The following is a 23474-nucleotide window of genomic DNA, read 5'->3' on the forward strand; positions in this document are numbered from 1 at the left end:
AGAAGAGGCCAGGGTCTGCCCTGTGCCGGACACAGCTGGTTCCAGCCAGCTAGGCACCGGAGTCACCGCAGGCCAAAGCTGAGCAACTCGCAAAGCTGGTGGCGCCCCTGTGAAAACATGTTTAAGAAAGGGCAAAACGCTGTCCGGGGCAGGTATTTCCCTGCTGCCCGTGGATCCGGCAGGTGGCTCTTTCCTGAAGGAACTTTTTCATCCTGTTTTCTCCCCCTGTCCTGTTGAGGAGGGGCAGTGAGAGAGCAGCTGGGTGGGCCCCTGGCAGCCGGCCAAGGTCAACCCATCACAAAGCCTAAAAGGCAGGTTCCTCCATGTAGAAGTTGAAGGGGGTTGGTGGTTTGAAGAATGATAGTGACTGGGGTAGGAACGGGACGTTTTGGAGATAGGAAAGTCGGGAAGTATCTGGGGATCCAGTCGCTTTGAGGGGGGGAAATTTCAAGAGAAGAAGCCTTCTTTCTGAGCAATAAGAGGTTCTTGTGAGAAAAGGGATCTAGACTCCATTTTTTCTCACTTGGCAATAAAAGCGACAAAGAACTGGAACTCCTGCGTGCAAAGGGATTAAAATGTACAGAGCCTGTTGGATGCTCTGTGTCTGTGTGCGTGTGTGTGTGTGTGTGTTGGAAACCCAGGAACAGCTATAAAGAGGTCGTGGAGTAGATGTGAGCTTGGTCTTGCTAAACTTGATTAAAACAGAGCCTTAGAGAAGGCAATGCCTTGAGGATGTGAAGGGTTAAAAGGACAATAAGTAAGGCTGGAGATGTAGTTCCTGACCCTTTTGTCGGGAAGGATTAGGACTGAATGTTGATTTGACTGAAGCGCAGGTACCAATCCGTCTTCTATAACTGAGATTTCAGTAGCAAAGGAGACCCAAAGCTGAGAATTGGGCACCAATGATGCTTTTGATACCGTCCAGGTGTCGCAGGAGAAGAGTCAGAGATCACTCAGACAGATCTGATCGAGTAGTTAGTTTATTGAGTTCTAATCGGTAAATTTAGGTATGTAAAATATTTAATAAGTACAGATGGATTGGCGGCCAATACTCTGCTATTTCCTACACTTAAAGTTAGTATGGGATACAGAGAGTATCGCGTAAGCTTACTATACGTATCTTAAATGTTACGTGCATGCAAAAAAATGTCACTTACCAACCCATCGATGCCTGGTGTCAGGTAAGGGATCTCTCGGCCTCGAGGGGTAACCTTGAGAGGCGTCCCTACTCAAGGGGAGATCACTGCCGCGCAGCCAGCTGCTATGGAGGGAGAGCTCAACGGACCCTGATGGCTGCACATATTTATAGCGTAAAGTGGTTGACTCGTAGTCAGATTTTCTGCTGCGTTCATGCAGTTTCGGCCGCTTATCAGCCCAGTCTCCAGCCAAACCGGTTTGTTGGTTTTGGTGCTGGGTTCTCGCCGATAGCCTCACGCACTAGGATTAACTTTGGTTAGGCCTACTTGTTGAGCATCTGCCTGGACCACAGGTCAGTTAGTTGAAGCAGGAGGAGCGCATCCGTCACACCAGGTTTCCCCTAGCAATGACCCCAGAGCTCTGAGGGCGGTAGTCAAGGGCATGGGGGCCCAGGTGGTGTTCTCCTCAGTCCTGCCGGTGAGGGGAAAGGGTGGGAGGAGGAGGGCACTGATAATGCGGGTCAATAATTGGCTGCGGAGCTGGTGCTGGCGACAGGGTTTTGGGTTCTATGACCATGGGACCCTGTTTGTGGATCAGCGTCTGCTTGGGAGAGAGGGGATCCACCTCACTAAGCGGGGCAAAGGTATTTTTGCCAGTAGGATAGCTGACCTCATTAGGAGGGCTTTAAACTAAGACTGAGGGGGGAGGGAGAGAGTAACCAGCAGCCCTGTGAGGGAGTGACGGACAGGGTCACTGAGCAAAGGGCAGGGGGTGATGTGATGGGAAGGGTCACAAAATCAACAAAACGGGGCTTAAGCAGGGTCACCTCCAGCATTTGCATGTAAGCAAGGAAGTGCCTACAAGGCACCATTATGGAGAAATCCCCAAAACCCTTTCTAGGGAGTCAACGTGCCGGGGTGCCTCTCTGAAGTGCCTGTACGCTAACGCACGCAGTATGGGGAATAAGCGTGAGGAGTCAGAGATGCGTGTGCAGTTGCAGGGCTACGATCTTGTTGGGATCACGGAGACGTGGTGGGATGGCTCCCGTGACTGGAGCGTTGCAATGGAGGGCTACGGGCAGGCTTTAGGAAGGACAGGCCGGGAAGATGAGGAGGGGGAGTGGCCCTTTTATGTGAGAGAACAGCTGGAATGCATGGAGCCCTGGCTGGGGAGGGCTGATGAGCCAACTGAGAGCTTATGGGTAAGGCTTGAAGAGAAGACGGGTAAGGGTGGCATTGTAGTGGGTGTCTGCTATAGGCCGCCCGACCAGGAAGAACAAGCGGATGAGGCCCTCTACAGACAGATAGGAGCAGCCTGGCGTTTGCAGGCCCTGGTCCTCACGGGGGACTTCAACCACCCCGATATCTGCTGGAGGGACAACACAGCAGGGCATAAGCAATCTAGGAGGTTCCTGGAGCGCGTCGACGACAACTTCCTCACCCAAGTGATAGAGGTGCCAACGAGGAGAGGTGCTCTGCTGGACCTCCTACTGACCGACAAGGAGGGGCTCGTTGGGGATGTGAAGGTCAAAGGCAGCCTTGGCTGCAGTGACCATGAGATGGTGGAGTTCAGGATCCCGAGAGGAGGGTAAAAAGCAAGCTCACAGCCCTGGACTTGAGGAGAGCCGACTCTGGCCTCTTCAGGGATCTGCTTGGAAGTGTCCCGTGGGATAGCATCCCCTGGAGGGAAGAGGGGCCCAAGAAAGCTGGTTAACCTTGGAGGGTCGCCTCCTCCAAGCTCAAGAGCGGTCCATCCCAACGAGCAGGAAGTCGGGCAAAAATGCCAGGAGGCCTGCGTGGATGAGCAAGGAGCTCCTGGCCAAGCTCAAGCACAAAAAGGAAGCCTGCAGAGGGTGGAAGCAAGGACGGGTAACCTGGGAGGAATACGGAGACGGTGTCCGAGCATGCAGGGCTGAGGTTAGGAAAGCTGGAATTCCCAACTGGAATTGAATCTGGCAAGGGATGTCAAAGACAACAAGAAGGGCTTCTATAAGTACATGGGTGACAAAAGGAAGGCTATGGAAAATGTGGGCCCTCTGCTGAATGAGGCGGGGGGACCTGGTGACACAGGACATGGAAAAGGCTGTGGGACTGCAGCGGCCCCTTCTCTCCCTTCCCCCCCTGCCGGTACCTGCCGCCCTTTCTCTTCTGTCCTGGGACTTCGGGGTGACCTGCTGAAAGAAAATGGTGTCCACCTGCCACAACTGCAAGGCTGTGGCTGCAACCCAAACGGAAGCACTACAGCCTACCTATGCTGACGTCTCCCCCCAAACAGACCTCCCAAGGACCGATATAGCTGTCTAGACCTCGGGCTGCATGGAGCTCCAGTACCTGGAAGTCCCCCTAGCACCCGAAGGCAGCGGTGGATGTCACAGCTGCAGGCGTGCCCAGCTGGAAGATCTCCTTGGACAAGTAACTATGTTACAAGAGGAGCTCGACAGGCAGCACAGTATCCGGGAACGCGAGCAGGAGATTGATGCGTGGTATTGTACGCTGTCCCAGGCTGAGCGACAGCCTGCCTTAAGGCTGCGCAAGAGGAAGGTAAGCCTGAATCCAACCTCGAGCTGACTGACACAAGTAACTCACGAGATGAAGGAGACCGGACGCTTGTCTGTGCTCGGGGTAGAAGGAAGAACCCTCCCCCATCTCCTGAGGTGTCCCTACATAACAGACAGGATGCTCTGGGCTTGGAGACTGAAGAGCACGTGAATAACGGACAGGATCCAGGACAAGCCAACCGTGCAAAGCTGACCCAACCACCCACCCGCATTAGAAGCAGTGCCACCAGAAAAGCACGTAACGTATTAGTAATTGGAGATTCCCTACTGAGAGGCACCGAAGCACCCATTTGCCGTCCAGACGATTTCTCTAGAGAAGTCTGCTGCCTACCAGGAGCTCGCATTCGTGGCGTCACTGAGAGGCTGCCGAGCCTGGTGACCCCTACAGATTATCATCCGCTCCTACTATTCCGTGTAGGGTCTGACGAGGCAACTTAGAACCCTCCCAAGAGACTATATGTCCCTCGGAGCAATGCGAAAAGGATCAGGAGCACAGGCGGTGTTCTCCTCTATCCTCCCAGTCAGAGGAAGGGGTCCAGGAAGGAGGAGACGGATTGAACAGGTGAATGCCTGGCTGCGTAGCTGGTGCCATACTCAAGGTTTTGGCTTCTATGATCATGGATCTACCTTTGAGAAGCTGGGTCTGCTGGGAGCTGATGGGATTCACCTGACCAAGCGGGGCAAGAGGGTCTTGGCCAACAAGCTGGCCAGACTTACAAGGAGGGCTTTAAACTAGACTCAGCAGGGGGAGGGGATGGAGTTTTGAGCAACAGAGAAGAGCCAGGGGCTGCTGATGCGTTAGGAACCAACAGGGGAACACCTGAGAAATGCCACAGAGGAATTGGGGCTTGATCCTCCAAAAAGGTGACACGGTCGACAGCCCAACTGAAGTGCCTCTATACCAATGCACGGGTAACAAACAGGAGGAGTTGGAAGCCACTGTGCAGAAGGAGCAGAAGGGAGCTGGCAGCTCTTTAAGGACGTTTTTCTTGGAGCACAAGAGCTCTCGATTCCCATGCGTAAGAAATCAGGCAAGGAAGGCAGGAGACCGGCATGGCTGAGTAAGGACCTTCTGGTCGAGCCGAAGCGCAAGAAGGAAATGCATAGGCAGTGGAAGCAGGGACACGCATCCTGGGAAGAATATAGGGATGCTGCCTGGGTGTGTAGGGATGGGATCAGGAAAGCTAAGGCACAGCTGGAGCTGAATTTGGCAAGGGATGTGAAGAACCATAAGAAGGGCTTCTACAGGTGCGTTGGCCAGAAAAGGAAGACTAAAGAAAACGTACACCACCCCCCCCACCCCCCTCCGATAAAGAAGACAGGAGATCTAGCGACAAGGGACATGGAGAAGGCTGAGGTACTCAACGATTTTTTTCCTCCGTTTTCACTGGCAATCACTGTTCCCACATCTCTCAAGTCCCTGAACCTCAAGGCAGGGACTGGGGGAACAAAGTCCCTCCCATTGTAGGAAACGATCCGGTTCGAGACCACCTGAGGAACCTGAACATACACAAGTCCTGCACCTGGGGAGGAACAGCCCCATGCCCCAGTATATGCTGGAGGCTGACTGGCTGGAAAGCAGCTTTGCAGAAAAGGACATGGGGGGCTCCTGGTGGACACCAAGTTGAGCATGAGCCGACAATGTGCCCTTGCCGCAAAGAAGGCTAAGGAGATCCTTAGCCCGATATAGAGGAAAGCAGGGTTTATATAAGTTACAATACAGTTGTGTAGACCAATCAAATTGCTCACTGTCCCCGGGGGTGCAGGGCACCACAGACCACCCTTGGGCAGCTTTGGGGGCACTGCCTATTTTTCTAAAAGCCTCCTACCCAGCTTAGCGCAAATCCTATCTTGATCTGCCCTCCAGCCCTCAAGCCACCAGTGCTGAACACACGCTTTGTATTTTTATTTTCTGCCAGGCGGCATGCAGCTTAGAAACGTCTGCAATTGAAGCGGGGCTTTCAGGGAACAATTTTGAGGAACTTCTGTTGGTTCTGCGAAACGTTCTGAAAAGTTAAGGCCTGCCCTGCCCTGGCAAAAGCAGTCATTTGACTGGAGGGAGCAGCACCAAAAAGCCACAAGCACGTCATGGGTGGACTTGATGCGTTAATAAATAACAAGAAATAGTACTTCTAGCTACAACAGCCTCTCCTGAGACCTCGTTGCCCGCCCACAGGGTCGCAGCACTACACGGCACGCAGATCCCTCCGCGGACTCGCCCAACGTCTTCTCCCTCCACCCCCAGGTCGGATCCCTCCGCGCCCCGAGGGCACGCAAACTCCCTGAGCCCCGGTAAGCACCAGGTCGACGAGGGCGGACCGCCAAGGGGGCGGGGACAAGCGAAAACGACAGACGAGACAGCCAATCGAGACGCGGGATCGGCCGGCGGCGATCTGGCGGCCCAACGGGCGCCGCGGAGGGCCTGGCCGAGTGGAGGAAGCGCGGGGGCGACAACGGGCCTTGTCGTGGCTGACGAGATTATTGGGGCGCGGGCCGCCCGGCCCGGTGGCGCCACTACTGTCTTCGGAAAGGTCATCGGCAAGGCGCTTCCCCGCCAACGTCATCTACGAGGACGAGGAGGTAGCCGCGGCTTTGCTCTGTGCGCGGTTCCTCTTCCCTTCCCCCCGTCCCCTCCGTCCCCGGCGCTCGCAGGCACCCTGAGCCGAGGACCCGTTGCGCGGTGCCCGGGAGCGCGGCAGGGCGGGTGGCGGCGTTGCTGCGGGTGAGTGGAGGGACGGGGGACGGACGGGGCCTCTCTGGGTTGTGGCGCTCTCTACTGCACCATCCCTAAACATCGCGCTTCTTCGGTGCCCCCCTCCCCCGGCTGCCGCGGCGCGTACTGGGTTGCTGGTGCTGTCCGGCTCGCCTCGGTTCCAGCCCCACTGTGTCGTGTGCGTGCGTGCGTGCGTGCGTGCGTAGAGGAGGGCCTCTGACGGTAACGCACTTGGTGGCAGCCGCAGACGTTTGCCGCGCGATATCCCTTTGGCGCTGCAAGTCGTGCAAAGTTTGCTGCCGAGGGATGGGAGTGGTCCTGCCTCGTGTAGGATGATAGTCTTGAAACCTTAGATTAAGCACACGCAGTCAATCTCCTCGGGATTCCAGGGGGTGGTGGTGGTGTGTGTGTGTGTATGTATGTAAACAGCGAACGTCTGAGTAGTGACCGTAATGAGTTAGTTCTGCATAGGAGGAATGCAGGTCTTGATGTGCCTCGTCATAGCATTATAGAGATTTCACAGCCCTGCTGTGCTAGGCTTTAGTTCTGAACCCCCAAACTGGATTATTAAAGCAAAGAATTACAGCTTTTCTTATTTTTCTTAAAAAAAAAAAAAAAAAAAAAAAAATCGAGAACCCGGTCGTCCTGCAGGCTGCAAAAGCTTCCCAGATCTTGTTTCTGTGGTGAAGTGGGACCATGATAACAGCATGCTTGCAAGGTTCACGGACGCTGGCGCACCACAAGGTGCTAGGAACTAGAGCGAGCTGCTTAGACTGGGGGAAAAAAATGCAGCCGTTACCTACACGATGTTAACTTTAAGTTAGTATCCCGTGTAATTTTGTTATTAAAATGCTGAAGATTAACAGTTAGGGATGTCTTCTGCTTTTGAAGGCAGGGTTTATGTGCAATCTAGAAGCCAGACTCGTACTATGCACTTGCAGGCTTCCTGTGATTATGCTTTTGTTCAATACTTGAGCTCCCTGTACCGTGGAAAACGAATGGCCGCTGATCTTCCACTTCACTAAATTTGTTGCTGATTCAGTTAAGCCATTTGTCTCCTGCCTCTGTGTGGACCACATCGAATAGAAAAACTGCTTAGGAAACGATCAACCCAAATGAAACCATACTGGAGGTCGCTAATCTGAAGTACTGGCCCGTCTCCTTGCCCCATCATCTTACATGCTGAATCCCACTTCTGGAGGGGGCTCTGTAAATACGTTGTATTTTGTGTATAGAAAGTATTAATATCACGTAAGAAAAATCAGCGTTTCGGCTTGTGTTTGGGGTATCTGGTAATCTGCTTCTGTACGAGTTCAGTGGGGCATATTGATTTGCTTAAGCTATTACCTTTCTCTGAAGCCAATTACGTTTTAACTGTTTACTCTTCTCCAGTGCCTTGCGTTCCGTGATCTTTCACCCCAAGCTCCGACGCTTTTCCTAGTCATGCCTAAGGAGCCAATTATCAGGTTATCTGAAGCGGAAGATTCTGGTGAATCTGTAAGTACTGTGGAAGCTTTCTGTACGCTAAACTGTACCTGTAATTAGTTCCTAATTTACTAGACTCTTTCCCATCCCCCCTTTTCCTCTTGATGGGGCACAGTAGGCTGTTTTGGGTTTTCTGGCGCTATAATCTTTTGCCTCTAGCTTGTAATGGAGTTGAGCTTTTTGACTAAAAGTAGTGATATAAAGCAATGCTCATCCCTGGGTATGTACTTCTGGTGCAAAATGCAGTGTTGTTTTGGAGCGCAGTCTGATGCCTATTGTCACGGTTTAGAGTAAGAGTGGTAGTACTTCTTCTAATACGGAGAAGAGGGCTTGGGGTTTTTGGCAGGTCGGGGGTGAGGAAGGGCAAAGCTGGTTGAGAGGTGCTGGATGCTTCACTTTCAGCTATGCAAGTCAAGTTCAAAGACTTTGTAAACCCACGCAAAAGCAGCCTAAAGTTTATTTTCCACCCGAATTGCTTATGTTGCCTGAAGATATAGTGGGGGCTTTAACCCGGAGACAAACTTAGCTTCTGTGGCTGTTTTGTAGTCCGTTACTGTCTAGCTTGAAAAAAATTGCATGGCTCTTCTTTCCCCCTATAGTGTGCAGAATCGGTCTTTGTAGCTTTGCTTGGAAAATGTCAGTTGCGGGCGGGCGGACAGACGGTCATTTGAAGCGCAATGGTTGAATTGCTAGGAATTGGCTACCTGGTTTCTCTGGGTGGTTCTCTGCTCTCATTCCTTCCCTTCCTGCCCTCTCCCCTCTTTGTGTGTGGCTTTTTATTTTAGTTATTTATGGTTTTGTACTTCCTTCTCCAGCTTCTTGGGCATTTAATGATTGTTGGCAAGAAGCGTGCTGCTCACCTGGGCCTGACCAATGGATTCCGGATGGTTGCGGATGAAGGGCCCGAGGGTGGGCAGTCTGTCTGTCACGTACGTCTACGTATTCTGGGTGGCTGTCAGTTGGGCTGGCCGCCTGGCTAAGATTTTTGCACCGCAAGAGTTGCTGCACGTGTACAAATCGCCACTGAATGGATTTCGTCTGTTGCCCGTCAGTCTAGCCACTGTTGATGTCTAATTTTCTGTGACGTGTGTCTGTGGAAGGTAATAAAAGCTTTGAGCAGCAGTTGCACAATAAAGATTTAGCATGGGGATATCATCTCTGTCTTGTGTGTCTCACTGAGGGAAATAGTTCTGCAAGTTAAAACGGTGTCTCCCCGGAGTGTAAGTATGTGGAATGTTTCAGTCTGTTAACAGTGTTCTAGAGAGAGATAATGATTTGCCCAGTCATTTGAAGCGTGACGCTGGAACCGCTTAGCAGTCTCCTGCGTCTTGTAGGAAGCAAACTCTTAGCGTTTTGGAAGTGGTACGCAAATGTACATAAAGCCAGCGTAGGCTGCTGCTAAAACTTTAGAAAATACTGTATGTGACGCTACAGGCATGCCATACAAGGGTGGTTTTGGCACGGTGCAATGTGTTGGAAGCATCCAACTCCTGTTGGAGCACTTTATCAATGGCCGTGTGCTAAGGCCCCGTTGATATCCCTTTTGTGGTGAGGAGGGATGCGGTAGGAGGAAAACAATCGGTCTGAATGGCAGCTGTGGTGCTTCCATAGCACAGTGGAATATCTCTTTTGTCAGTTTGGGTCAGCTGTCCTGGCTCTGTCCCTTCCCAGCCTCTTGCCCACCCCAGCTTACTGGACTGTGGGGGTGGGGGTGGTTGGAGAGACAGCCTCCATGCTGTGGGAGCACTGCTCAGCAGTAGCCGAAACATTGGTGTGTTATCAACACCCTTCTAGCTACAACTACAAAGCACAGCACTATGAGGGCTGCTATGGGGAAAGTTACCTCCATCCCAGCCAGACCCAAACCAAAACTACATCACAGGGAGATGGCAAACTTCCTTTTTAATAGCTGTTAAAGAAAGATGGAGATGGGCGTGGGAAAGCAGGGCGATCCTTCGTTGCCCTCGAACACTATGTTACTGAGGCCTCTGAGACGCCCACTGGAAGGCGTCTTCACCTCTTCTATAGCCCCAAGCGATCAGGTGAAGTTTGGTGACACAGGCGTGTGAGTAACCCGAGGACTTCACCTTTATTTAATCTTCCCGGGGAAGAGATGGAAATGATTTACCTGAAGTAGCTGGAAACTGACATGTGATGTTTCCTTGAAACTGCACTGGTGCAGCGTTTGCTTACTGAATGATTGAGCTAGGTATCATCTATTGTTCTGTCTGTGTAAACGCCCTAAGGTATCTAGAAGGTGTTCCCGCTTTCTGGAGGCGGGGAATTTTGAAGCAGCTAGGTATGGCTTATACATTCAGAGAGACTGGGTGATTACCATAGGTTTTAGAAGTCTGTGGCGCCTGGTGGAATTTATGTCTCGCCTCGCAGGCGACGTTGCCGATCCTTTGCTCCAAACCAGAGAGAGCAAAGGTTATTAAGCAGCGATCCACTGAAGAATCGTAGAATCCTAGAGCAGCCCAGGTGGGGAGGGACCTCGAAAGATCATCTGGTCCAACCTTTTGTGGGAAAGGGAGCCTAGATGGGATTATCTAGCACCCTGTCCAATTGCATCTTGAAAACCTCCAGCGATGGGGACTCTACCGCGTCCCTGGGGAGGCTGTTCCAGTGGATGATTGTTCTCACTGTAAAAAAAAAAAAAACAATATCTGTCTTGTATCGAGGTGAAACCTCTCTCCTGGTGCAACTTGTACCCGTTGCCCCTCGTCTTCTCCATGTGGCTCCTTGTGAAGAGAGAGCCTCCGTCCTCTTTGTAGCCACCCTTTAAGTACAGGAATACTGTGATGAGGCCCCCCGAGCCTTCTCTTCTCCAAGGGAGAAAAGACCCAAGTCCTTCAGTCTTTCCTCATAGGGCAGGTTCTTCAGCCCTTTGATCATCTTGGTGGCCTCCTTGGGACCCTCTCCAGTCTGTCTGCGTCTTTTTTTATTGAACTGTGGGAACCAGAACTGGACACAGTGCTCCAGGTGCGGCCTGCAGGGGTGGCCTCTGTGAGAAGAGGCCAGGGTCTGCCCTGTGCCGGACACAGCTGGTTCCAGCCAGCTAGGCACCGGACTCACCGCAGGCCAAAGCTGAGCAACTCGGCAAAGCTGGTGGCGCCCCTGTGAAAACATGTTTAAGAAAGGGCAAAACGCTGTCCGGGGCAGGTATTTCCCTGCTGCCCGTGGATCCGGCAGGTGGCTCTTTCCTGAAGGAACTTTTTCATCCTGTTTTCTCCCCTGTCCTGTTGAGGAGGGGCAGTGAGAGAGCAGCTGGGTGGGCCCCTGGCAGCCGGCCAAGGTCAACCCATCACAAAGCCTAAAAGGCAGGTTCCTCCATGTAGAAGTTGAAGGGGGTTGGTGGTTTGAAGAATGATAGTGACTGGGGTAGGAACGGGACGTTTTGGAGATAGGAAAGTCGGGAAGTATCTGGGGATCCAGTCGCTTTGAGGGGGGAAATTTCAAGAGAAGAAGCCTTCTTTCTGAGCAATAAGAGGTTCTTGTGAGAAAAGGGATCTAGACTCCATTTTTTCTCACTTGGCAATAAAAGCGACAAAGAACTGGAACTCCTGCGTGCAAAGGGATTAAAATGTACAGAGCCTGTTGGATGCTCTGTGTCTGTGTGCGTGTGTGTGTGTGTGTGTTGGAAACCCAGGAACAGCTATAAAGAGGTCGTGGAGTAGATGTGAGCTTGGTCTTGCTAAACTTGATTAAAACAGAGCCTTAGAGAAGGCAATGCCTTGAGGATGTGAAGGGTTAAAAGGACAATAAGTAAGGCTGGAGATGTAGTTCCTGACCCTTTTGTCGGGAAGGATTAGGACTGAATGTTGATTTGACTGAAGCGCAGGTACCAATCCGTCTTCTATAACTGAGATTTCAGTAGCAAAGGAGACCCAAAGCTGAGAATTGGGCACCAATGATGCTTTTGATACCGTCCAGGTGTCGCAGGAGAAGAGTCAGAGATCACTCAGACAGATCTGATCGAGTAGTTAGTTTATTGAGTTCTAATCGGTAAATTTAGGTATGTAAAATATTTAATAAGTACAGATGGATTGGCGGCCAATACTCTGCTATTTCTACACTTAAAGTTAGTATGGGATACAGAGAGTATCGCGTAAGCTTACTATACGTATCTTAAATGTTACGTGCATGCAAAAAAATGTCACTTACCAACCCATCGATGCCTGGTGTCAGGTAAGGGATCTCTCGGCCTCGAGGGTAACCTTGAGAGGCGTCCCTACTCAAGGGGAGATCACTGCCGCGCAGCCAGCTGCTATGGAGGGAGAGCTCAACGGACCCTGATGGCTGCACATATTTATAGCGTAAAGTGGTTGACTCGTAGTCAGATTTTCTGCTACGTTCATGGCAGTTTCGGCCGCTTATCAGCCCAGTCTCCAGCCAAACCGGTTTGTTGGTTTTGGTGCTGGGTTCTCGCCGATAGCCTCACGCACTAGGATTAACTTTGGTTAGGCCTACTTGTTGAGCATCTGCCTGGACCACAGGTCAGTTAGTTGAAGCAGGAGGAGCGCATCCGTCACACCAGGTTTCCCCTAGCAATGACCCCAGAGCTCTGAGGGCGGTAGTCAAGGGCATGGGGGCCCAGGTGGTGTTCTCCTCAGTCCTGCCGGTGAGGGGAAAGGGTGGGAGGAGGAGGGCACTGATAATGCGGGTCAATAATTGGCTGCGGAGCTGGTGCTGGCGACAGGGTTTTGGGTTCTATGACCATGGGACCCTGTTTGTGGATCAGCGTCTGCTTGGGAGAGAGGGGATCCACCTCACTAAGCGGGGCAAAGGTATTTTTGCCAGTAGGATAGCTGACCTCATTAGGAGGGCTTTAAACTAAGACTGAGGGGGGAGGGAGAGAGTAACCAGCAGCCCTGTGAGGGAGTGACGGACAGGGTCACTGAGCAAAGGGCAGGGGGTGATGTGAGGGAAGGGTCACAAAATCAACAAAACGGGGCTTAAGCAGGGTCACCTCCAGCATTTGCATGTAAGCAAGGAAGTGCCTACAAGGCACCATTATGGAGAAATCCCCAAAACCCTTTCTAGGGAGTCAACGTGCCGGGGTGCCTCTCTGAAGTGCCTGTACGCTAACGCACGCAGTATGGGGAATAAGCGTGAGGAGTCAGAGATGCGTGTGCAGTTGCAGGGCTACGATCTTGTTGGGATCACGGAGACGTGGTGGGATGGCTCCCGTGACTGGAGCGTTGCAATGGAGGGCTACGGGCAGGCTTTAGGAAGGACAGGCCGGGAAGATGAGGAGGGGGAGTGGCCCTTTTATGTGAGAGAACAGCTGGAATGCATGGAGCCCTGGCTGGGGAGGGCTGATGAGCCAACTGAGAGCTTATGGGTAAGGCTTGAAGAGAAGACGGGTAAGGGTGGCATTGTAGTGGGTGTCTGCTATAGGCCGCCCGACCAGGAAGAACAAGCGGATGAGGCCCTCTACAGACAGATAGGAGCAGCCTGGCGTTTGCAGGCCCTGGTCCTCACGGGGGACTTCAACCACCCCGATATCTGCTGGAGGGACAACACAGCAGGGCATAAGCAATCTAGGAGGTTCCTGGAGCGCGTCGACGACAACTTCCTCACCCAAGTGATAGAGGTGCCAACGAGGAGAGGTGCTCTGCTGGACCTCCTACTGACCGACAAGGAGGGGCTCGTTGGGGATGTGAAGGTCAAAGGCAGCCTTGGCTGCAGTGACCATGAGATGGTGGAGTTCAGGATCCCGAGAGGAGGGTAAAAAGCAAGCTCACAGCCCTGGACTTGAGGAGAGCCGACTCTGGCCTCTTCAGGGATCTGCTTGGAAGTGTCCCGTGGGATAGCATCCCCTGGAGGAAAGAGGGGCCCAAGAAAGCTGGTTAACCTTGGAGGGTCGCCTCCTCCAAGCTCAAGAGCGGTCCATCCCAACGAGCAGGAAGTCGGGCAAAAATGCCAGGAGGCCTGCGTGGATGAGCAAGGAGCTCCTGGCCAAGCTCAAGCACAAAAAGGAAGCCTGCAGAGGGTGGAAGCAAGGACGGGTAACCTGGGAGGAATACGGAGACGGTGTCCGAGCATGCAGGGCTGAGGTTAGGAAAGCTGGAATTCCCAACTGGAATTGAATCTGGCAAGGGATGTCAAAGACAACAAGAAGGGCTTCTATAAGTACATGGGTGACAAAAGGAAGGCTATGGAAAATGTGGGCCCTCTGCTGAATGAGGCGGGGGGACCTGGTGACACAGGACATGGAAAAGGCTGTGGGACTGCAGCGGCCCCTTCTCTCCCTTCCCCCCCTGCCGGTACCTGCCGCCCTTTCTCTTCTGTCCTGGGACTTCGGGGTGACCTGCTGAAAGAAAATGGTGTCCACCTGCCACAACTGCAAGGCTGTGGCTGCAACCCAAACGGAAGCACTACAGCCTACCTATGCTGACGTCTCCCCCCAAACAGACCTCCCAAGGACCGATATAGCTGTCTAGACCTCGGGCTGCATGGAGCTCCAGTACCTGGAAGTCCCCCTAGCACCCGAAGGCAGCGGTGGATGTCACAGCTGCAGGCGTGCCCAGCTGGAAGATCTCCTTGGACAAGTAAACTATGTTACAAGAGGAGCTCGACAGGCAGCACAGTATCCGGGAACGCGAGCAGGAGATTGATGCGTGGTATTGTACGCTGTCCCAGGCTGAGCGACAGCCTGCCTTAAGGCTGCGCAAGAGGAAGGTAAGCCTGAATCCAACCTCGAGCTGACTGACACAAGTAACTCACGAGATGAAGGAGACCGGATGCTTGTCTGTGCTCGGGGTAGAAGGAAGAACCCTCCCCCATCTCCTGAGGTGTCCCTACATAACAGACAGGATGCTCTGGGCTTGGAGACTGAAGAGCACGTGAGTAACGGACAGGATCCAGGACAAGCCAACCGTGCAAAGCTGACCCAACCACCCACCCGCATTAGAAGCAGTGCCACCAGAAAAGCACGTAACGTATTAGTAATTGGAGATTCCCTACTGAGAGGCACCGAAGCACCCATTTGCCGTCCAGACGATTTCTCTAGAGAAGTCTGCTGCCTACCAGGAGCTCGCATTCGTGGCGTCACTGAGAGGCTGCCGAGCCTGGTGACCCCTACAGATTATCATCCGCTCCTACTATTCCGTGTAGGGTCTGACGAGGCAACTTAGAACCCTCCCAAGAGACTATATGTCCCTCGGAGCAATGTGAAAAGGATCAGGAGCACAGGCGGTGTTCTCCTCTATCCTCCCAGTCAGAGGAAGGGGTCCAGGAAGGAGGAGACGGATTGAACAGGTGAATGCCTGGCTGCGTAGCTGGTGCCATACTCAAGGTTTTGGCTTCTATGATCATGGATCTACCTTTGAGAAGCTGGGTCTGCTGGGAGCTGATGGGATTCACCTGACCAAGCGGGGCAAGAGGGTCTTGGCAACAAGCTGGCCAGACTTACAAGGAGGGCTTTAAACTAGACTCAGCAGGGGGAGGGGATGGAGTTTTGAGCAACAGAGAAGAGCCAGGGGCTGCTGATGCGTTAGGAACCAACAGGGGAACACCTGAGAAATGCCACAGAGGAATTGGGGCTTGATCCTCCAAAAAGTGACACGGTCGACAGCCCAACTGAAGTGCCTCTATACCAATGCACGGGTAACAAACAGGAGGAGTTGGAAGCCACTGTGCAGAAGGAGCAGAAGGGAGCTGGCAGCTCTTTAAGGACGTTTTTCTTGGAGCACAAGAGCTCTCGATTCCATGCGTAAGAAATCAGGCAAGGAAGGCAGAGACCGGCATGGCTGAGTAAGGACTTCTGGTCGAGCCGAAGCGCAAGAGGAAATGCATAGGCAGTGGAAGCAGGACACGCATCCTGGAAGAATATAGGGATGCTGCCTGGGTGTGTAGGGATGGGATCAGGAAAGCTAAGGCACAGCTGGAGCTGAATTTGGCAAGGGATGTGAAGAACCATAAGAAGGGCTTCTACAGGTGCGTTGGCCAGAAAAGGAAGACTAAAGAAAACGTACACCCCCCCACCCCCCCCCTCTCGATAAAGAAGACAGGAGATCTAGCGACAAGGGACATGGAGAAGGCTGAGGTACTCAATGATTTTTTTCCTCCGTTTTCACTGGCAATCACTGTTCCCACATCTCTCAAGTCCCTGAACCTCAAGGCAGGGACTGGGGAACAAAGTCCCTCCCATTGTAGGAAACGATCCGGTTCGAGACCACCTGAGGAACCTGAACATACACAAGTCCTGCACCTGGGAGGAACAGCCCCATGCCCCAGTATATGCTGGAGGCTGACTGGCTGGAAAGCAGCTTTGCAGAAAAGAACGTGGGGGGTCCTGGTGGACACCAAGTTGAGCAGTGAGCCGACAATGTGCCCTTGCCGCAAAGAAGGCTAAGGAGATCCTTAGCCCGATATAGAGGAAGCAGGGTTTATATAAGTTACAATACAGTTGTGTAGACCAATCAAATTGCTCACTGTCCCCGGGGGTGCAGGGCACCACAGACCACCCTTGGGCAGCTTTGGGGCACTGCCTATTTTTCTAAAAGCCTCCTACCCAGCTTAGCGCAAATCCTATCTTGATCTGCCCTCCAGCCCTCAAGCCACCAGTGCTGAACACACGCTTTGTATTTTTATTTTCTGCCAGGCGGCATGCAGCTTAGAAACGTCTGCAATTGAAGCGGGGCTTTCAGGGAACAATTTTGAGGAACTTCTGTTGGTTCTGCGAAACGTTCTGAAAAGTTAAGGCCTGCCCTGCCCTGGCAAAAGCAGTCATTTGACTGGAGGGAGCAGCACCAAAAAGCCACAAGCACGTCATGGGTGGACTTGATGCGTTAATAAATAACAAGAAATAGTACTTCTAGCTACAACAGCCTCTCCTGAGACCTCGTTGCCCGCCCACAGGGTCGCAGCACTACACGGCACGCAGATCCCTCCGCGGACTCGCCCAACGTCTTCTCCCTCCACCCCCAGGTCGGATCCCTCCGCGCCCCGAGGGCACGCAAACTCCCTGAGCCCCGGTAAGCACCAGGTCGACGAGGGCGGACCCGCCAAGGGGGCGGGGACAAGCGAAAACGACAGACGAGACAGCCAATCGAGACGCGGGATCGGCCGGCGGCGATCTGGCGGCCCAACGGGCGCCGCGGAGGGCCTGGCCGAGTGGAGGAAGCGCGGGGGCGACAACGGGCCTTGTCGTGGCTGACGAGATTATTGGGGCGCGGGCCGCCCGGCCCGGTGGCGCCACTACTGTCTTCGGAAAGGTCATCGGCAAGGCGCTTCCCCGCCAACGTCATCTACGAGGACGAGGAGGTAGCCGCGGCTTTGCTCTGTGCGCGGTTCCTCTTCCCTTCCCCCGTCCCCTCCGTCCCCGGCGCTCGCAGGCACCCTGAGCCGAGGACCCGTTGCGCGGTGCCCGGGAGCGCGGCAGGGCGGGTGGCGGCGTTGCTGCGGGTGGTGGAGGGACGGGGACGGACGGGGCCTCTCTGGGTTGTGGCGCTCTCTACTGCACCATCCCTAAACATCGCGCTTCTTCGGTGCCCCCCTCCCCCGGCTGCCGCGGCGCGTACTGGGTTGCTGGTGCTGTCCGGCTCGCCTCGGTTCCCAGCCCCACTGTGTCGTGCGTGCGCGTGCGTGCGTAGAGGAGGGCCTCTGACGGTAACGCACTTGGTGGCAGCCGCAGACGTTTGCCGCGCGATATCCCTTTGGCGCTGCAAGTCGTGCAAAGTTTGCTGCCGAGGGATGGGAGTGGTCCTGCCTCGTGTAGGATGATAGTCTTGAAACCTTAGATTAAGCACACGCAGTCAATCTCCTCGGGGATTCCAGGGGTGTGTGTGTGTGTGTGTGTGTATGTATGTATGTAAACAGCGAACGTCTGAGTAGTGACCGTAATGAGTTAGTTCTGCATAGGAGGAATGCAGGTCTTGATGTGCCTCGTCATAGCATTATAGAGATTTCACAGCCCTGCTGTGCTAGGCTTTAGTTCTGAACCCCCAAACTGGATTATTAAAGCAAAGAATTACAGCTTTTCTTATTTTTCTTAAAAAAAAAAAAAAAAAAAAAAAATCGAGAACCCGGTCGTCCTGCAGGCTGCAAAAGCTTCCCAGATCTTGTTTCTGTGGTGAAGTGGGACCGTGATAACAGCATGCTTGCAAGGTTCACGGACGCTGGCGCACCACAAGGTGCTAGGAACTAGAGCGAGCTGCTTAGACTGGGGGAAAAAAATGCAGCCGTTACCTACACGATGTTAACTTTAAGTTAGTATCCCGTGTAATTTTGTTATTAAAATGCTGAAGATTAACAGTTAGGGATGTCTTCTGCTTTTGAAGGCAGGGTTTATGTGCAATCTAGAAGCCAGACTCGTACTATGCACTTGCAGGCTTCCTGTGATTATGCTTTTGTTCAATACTTGAGCTCCCTGTACCGTGGAAAACGAATGGCCGCTGATCTTCACTAAATTCTTTGCTGATTCAGTTAAGCCATTTGTCTCCTGCCTCTGTGTGGACCACATCGAATAGAAAAACTGCTTAGGAAACGATCAACCCAAATGAAACCATACTGGAGGTCGCTAATCTGAAGTACTGGCCCGTCTCCTTGCCCCCATCATCTTACATGCTGAATCCCACTTCTGGAGGGGCTCTGTAAATACGTTGTATTTTGTGTATAGAAAGTATTAATATCACGTAAGAAAAATCAGCGTTTCGGCTTGTGTTTGGGGTATCTGGTAATCTGCTTCTGTACGAGTTCAGTGGGGCATATTGATTTGCTTAAGCTATTACCTTTCTCTGAAGCCAATTACGTTTTAACTGTTTACTCTTCCTCCAGTGCCTTGCGTTCCGTGATCTTTCACCCCAAGCTCCGACGCTTTTCCTAGTCATGCCTAAGGAGCCAATTATCAGGTTATCTGAAGCGGAAGATTCTGGTGAATCTGTAAGTACTGTGGAAGCTTTCTGTACGCTAAACTGTACCTGTAATTAGTTCCTAATTTACTAGACTCTTTCCCATCCCCCCTTTTCCTCTTGATGGGGCACAGTAGGCTGTTTTGGGTTTTCTGGCGCTATAATCTTTTGCCTCTAGCTTGTAATGGAGTTGAGCTTTTTGACTAAAAGTAGTGATATAAAGCAATGCTCATCCCTGGGTATGTACTTCTGGTGCAAAATGCAGTGTTGTTTTGGAGCGCAGTCTGATGCCTATTGTCACGGTTTAGAGTAAGAGTGGTAGTACTTCTTCTAATACGGAGAAGAGGGCTTGGGGTTTTTGGCAGGTCGGGGGTGAGGAAGGGCAAAGCTGGTTGAGAGGTGCTGGATGCTTCACTTTCAGCTATGCAAGTCAAGTTCAAAGACTTTGTAAACCCACGCAAAAGCAGCCTAAAGTTTATTTTCCACCCGAATTGCTTATGTTGCCTGAAGATATAGTGGGGGCTTTAACCCGGAGACAAACTTAGCTTCTGTGGCTGTTTTGTAGTCCGTTACTGTCTAGCTTGAAAAAAATTGCATGGCTCTTCTTTTCCCCTATAGTGTGCAGAATCGGTCTTTGTAGCTTTGCTTGGAAAATGTCAGTTGCGGGCGGGCGGACAGACGGTCATTTGAAGCGCAATGGTTGAATTGCTAGGAATTGGCTACCTGGTTTCTCTGGGTGGTTCTCTGCTCTCATTCCTTCCCTTCCTGCCCTCTCCCCTCTTTGTGTGTGGCTTTTTATTTTAGTTATTTATGGTTTTGTACTTCCTTCTCCAGCTTCTTGGGCATTTAATGATTGTTGGCAAGAAGCGTGCTGCTCACCTGGGCCTGACCAATGGATTCCGGATGGTTGCGGATGAAGGGCCCGAGGGTGGGCAGTCTGTCTGTCACGTACGTCTACGTATTCTGGGTGGCTGTCAGTTGGGCTGGCCGCCTGGCTAAGATTTTTGCACCGCAAGAGTTGCTGCACGTGTACAAATCGCCACTGAATGGATTTCGTCTGTTGCCCGTCAGTCTAGCCACTGTTGATGTCTAATTTTCTGTGACGTGTGTCTGTGGAAGGTAATAAAAGCTTTGAGCAGCAGTTGCACAATAAAGATTTAGCATGGGGATATCATCTCTGTCTTGTGTGTCTCACTGAGGGAAATAGTTCTGCAAGTTAAAACGGTGTCTCCCCGGAGTGTAAGTATGTGGAATGTTTCAGTCTGTTAACAGTGTTCTAGAGAGAGATAATGATTTGCCCAGTCATTTGAAGCGTGACGCTGGAACCGCTTAGCAGTCTCCTGCGTCTTGTAGGAAGCAAACTCTTAGCGTTTTGGAAGTGGTACGCAAATGTACATAAAGCCAGCGTAGGCTGCTGCTAAAACTTTAGAAAATACTGCATGTGACGCTACAGGCATGCCATACAAGGGTGGTTTGGCACGGTGCAATGTGTTGGAAGCATCCAACTCCTGTTGGAGCACTTTATCAATGGCCGTGTGCTAAGGCCCCGTTGATATCCCTTTTGTGGTGAGGAGGGATGCGGTAGGAGGAAAACAATCGGTCTGAATGGCAGCTGTGGTGCTTCCATAGCACAGTGGAATATCTCTTTTGTCAGTTTGGGTCAGCTGTCCTGGCTCTGTCCCTTCCCAGCCTCTTGCCCACCCCCAGCTTACTGGACTGTGGGGGTGGGGTGGTTGGAGAGACAGCCTCCATGCTGTGGGAGCACTGCTCAGCAGTAGCCGAAACATTGGTGTGTTATCAACACCCTTCTAGCTACAACTACAAAGCACAGCACTATGAGGGCTGCTATGGGGAAAGTTACCTCCATCCCAGCCAGACCCAAACCAAAACTACATCACAGGGAGATGGCAAACTTCCTTTTTTAATAGCTGTTAAAGAAAGATGGAGATGGGCGTGGGAAAGCAGGGCGATCCTTCGTTGCCCTCGAACACTATGTTACTGAGGCCTCTGAGACGCCCACTGGAAGGCGTCTTCACCTCTTCTATAGCCCCAAGCGATCAGGTGAAGTTTGGTGACACAGGCGTGTGAGTAACCCGAGGACTTCACCTTTATTTAATCTTCCCGGGGAAGAGATGGAAATGATTTACCTGAAGTAGCTGGAAACTGACATGTGATGTTTCCTTGAAACTGCACTGGTGCAGCGTTTGCTTACTGAATGATTGAGCTAGGTATCATCTATTGTTCTGTCTGTGTAAACGCCCTAAGGTATCTAGAAGGTGTTCCCGCTTCTGGAGGCGGGGGAATTTTGAAGCAGCTAGGTATGGCTTATACATTCAGAGAGACTGGGTGATTACCATAGGTTTTAGAAGTCTGTGGCGCCTGGTGGAATTTATGTCTCGCCTCGCAGGCGACGTTGCCGATCCTTTGCTCCAAACCAGAGAGAGCAAAGGGTTATTAAGCAGCGATCCACTGAAGAATCGTAGAATCCTAGAGCAGCCCAGGTGGGGAGGGACCTCGAAAGATCATCTGGTCCAACCTTTTGTGGGAAAGGGAGCCTAGATGGGATTATCTAGCACCCTGTCCAATTGCATCTTGAAAACCTCCAGCGATGGGGACTCTACCACATCCCTGGGGAGGCTGTTCCAGTGGATGATTGTTCTCACTGTAAAAAAAAAACAATATCTGTCTTGTATCGAGGTGAAACCTCTCTCCTGGTGCAACTTGTACCCGTTGCCCCTCGTCTTCTCCATGTGGCTCCTTGTGAAGAGAGAGCCTCCGTCCTCTTTGTAGCCACCCTTTAAGTACAGGAATACTGTGATGAGGCCCCCCCAGCCTTCTCTTCTCCAAGGGAGAAAAGACCCAAGTCCTTCAGTCTTTCCTCATAGGGCAGGTTCTCCAGCCCTTTGATCATCTTGGTGGCCCTCCTTGGGACCCTCTCCAGTCTGTCTGCGTCTTTTTTTTTGAACTGTGGGAACCAGAACTGGACACAGTGCTCCAGGTGCGGCCTGCAGGGGTGGCCTCTGTGAGAAGAGGCCAGGGTCTGCCCTGTGCCGGACACAGCTGGTTCCAGCCAGCTAGGCACCGGAGTCACCGCAGGCCAAAGCTGAGCAACTCGGCAAAGCTGGTGGCGCCCCTGTGAAAACATGTTTAAGAAAGGGCAAAACGCTGTCCGGGGCAGGTATTTCCCTGCTGCCCGTGGATCCGGCAGGTGGCTCTTTCCTGAAGGAACTTTTTCATCCTGTTTTCTCCCCCTGTCCTGTTGAGGAGGGGCAGTGAGAGAGCAGCTGGGTGGGCCCCTGGCAGCCGGCCAAGGTCAACCCATCACAAAGCCTAAAAGGCAGGTTCCTCCATGTAGAAGTTGAAGGGGGTTGGTGGTTTGAAGAATGATAGTGACTGGGGTAGGAACGGGACGTTTTGGAGATAGGAAAGTCGGGAAGTATCTGGGGATCCAGTCGCTTTGAGGGGGGGAAATTTCAAGAGAAGAAGCCTTCTTTCTGAGCAATAAGAGGTTCTTGTGAGAAAAGGGATCTAGACTCCATTTTTTCTCACTTGGCAATAAAAGCGACAAAGAACTGGAACTCCTGCGTGCAAAGGGATTAAAATGTACAGAGCCTGTTGGATGCTCTGTGTCTCTGTGTGTGTGTGTGTGTTGGAAACCCAGGAACAGCTATAAAGAGGTCGTGGAGTAGATGTGAGCTTGGTCTTGCTAAACTTGATTAAAACAGAGCCTTAGAGAAGGCAATGCCTTGAGGATGTGAAGGGTTAAAAGGACAATAAGTAAGGCTGGAGATGTAGTTCCTGACCCTTTTGTCGGGAAGGATTAGGACTGAATGTTGATTTGACTGAAGCGCAGGTACCAATCCGTCTTCTATAACTGAGATTTCAGTAGCAAAGGAGACCCAAAGCTGAGAATTGGGCACCAATGATGCTTTTGATACCGTCCAGGTGTCGCAGGAGAAGAGTCAGAGATCACTCAGACAGATCTGATCGAGTAGTTAGTTTATTGAGTTCTAATCGGTAAATTTAGGTATGTAAAATATTTAATAAGTACAGATGGATTGGCGGCCAATACTCTGCTATTTCCTACACTTAAAGTTAGTATGGGATACAGAGAGTATCGCGTAAGCTTACTATACGTATCTTAAATGTTACGTGCATGCAAAAAAATGTCACTTACCAACCCATCGATGCCTGGTGTCAGGTAAGGGATCTCTCGGCCTCGAGGGGTAACCTTGAGAGGCGTCCCTACTCAAGGGGAGATCACTGCGCGCAGCCAGCTGCTATGGAGGGAGAGCTCAACGGACCCTGATGGCTGCACATATTTATAGCGTAAAGTGGTTGACTCGTAGTCAGATTTTCTGCTGCGTTCATGCAGTTTCGGCCGCTTATCAGCCCAGTCTCCAGCCAAACCGGTTTGTTGGTTTTGGTGCTGGGTTCTCGCCGATAGCCTCACGCACTAGGATTAACTTTGGTTAGGCCTACTTGTTGAGCATCTGCCTGGACCACAGGTCAGTTAGTTGAAGCAGGAGGAGCGCATCCGTCACACCAGGTTTCCCCTAGCAATGACCCCAGAGCTCTGAGGGCGGTAGTCAAGGGCATGGGGCCCAGGTGGTGTTCTCCTCAGTCCTGCCGGTGAGGGGAAAGGGTGGGAGGAGGAGGGCACTGATAATGCGGGTCAATAATTGGCTGCGGAGCTGGTGCTGGCGACAGGGTTTTGGGTTCTATA

The 23474-nt window shown here is 52.1% G+C and overlaps 1 protein-coding gene and 1 pseudogene across 1 annotated transcript; both read left to right on the plus strand.

Annotated features, from left to right (window-relative positions):
- The first annotated feature begins 3452 nt into the window (after positions 1-3452).
- LOC127028161 (adenosine 5'-monophosphoramidase HINT2-like) lies at positions 3453-9047 on the plus strand (annotated as a pseudogene).
- Positions 9048-12990: 3943 nt separating this feature from the next.
- On the plus strand, positions 12991-19922 carry LOC127028162 (adenosine 5'-monophosphoramidase HINT1-like). The gene is given in 5 exon segments (XM_050913933.1): positions 12991-13186; positions 16869-17131; positions 17133-17162; positions 18675-18779; positions 19583-19922. Coding segments are annotated over 5 exon segments (759 nt in total). The 3' UTR covers positions 19748-19922.
- Positions 19923-23474: the final 3552 nt, after the last annotated feature.

The sequence above is a fragment of the Gymnogyps californianus genome, unplaced genomic scaffold (assembly GCF_018139145.2).
Source record: "Gymnogyps californianus isolate 813 unplaced genomic scaffold, ASM1813914v2 HiC_scaffold_230, whole genome shotgun sequence".
In the NCBI taxonomy this organism is placed as follows: domain Eukaryota; kingdom Metazoa; phylum Chordata; class Aves; order Accipitriformes; family Cathartidae; genus Gymnogyps; species Gymnogyps californianus.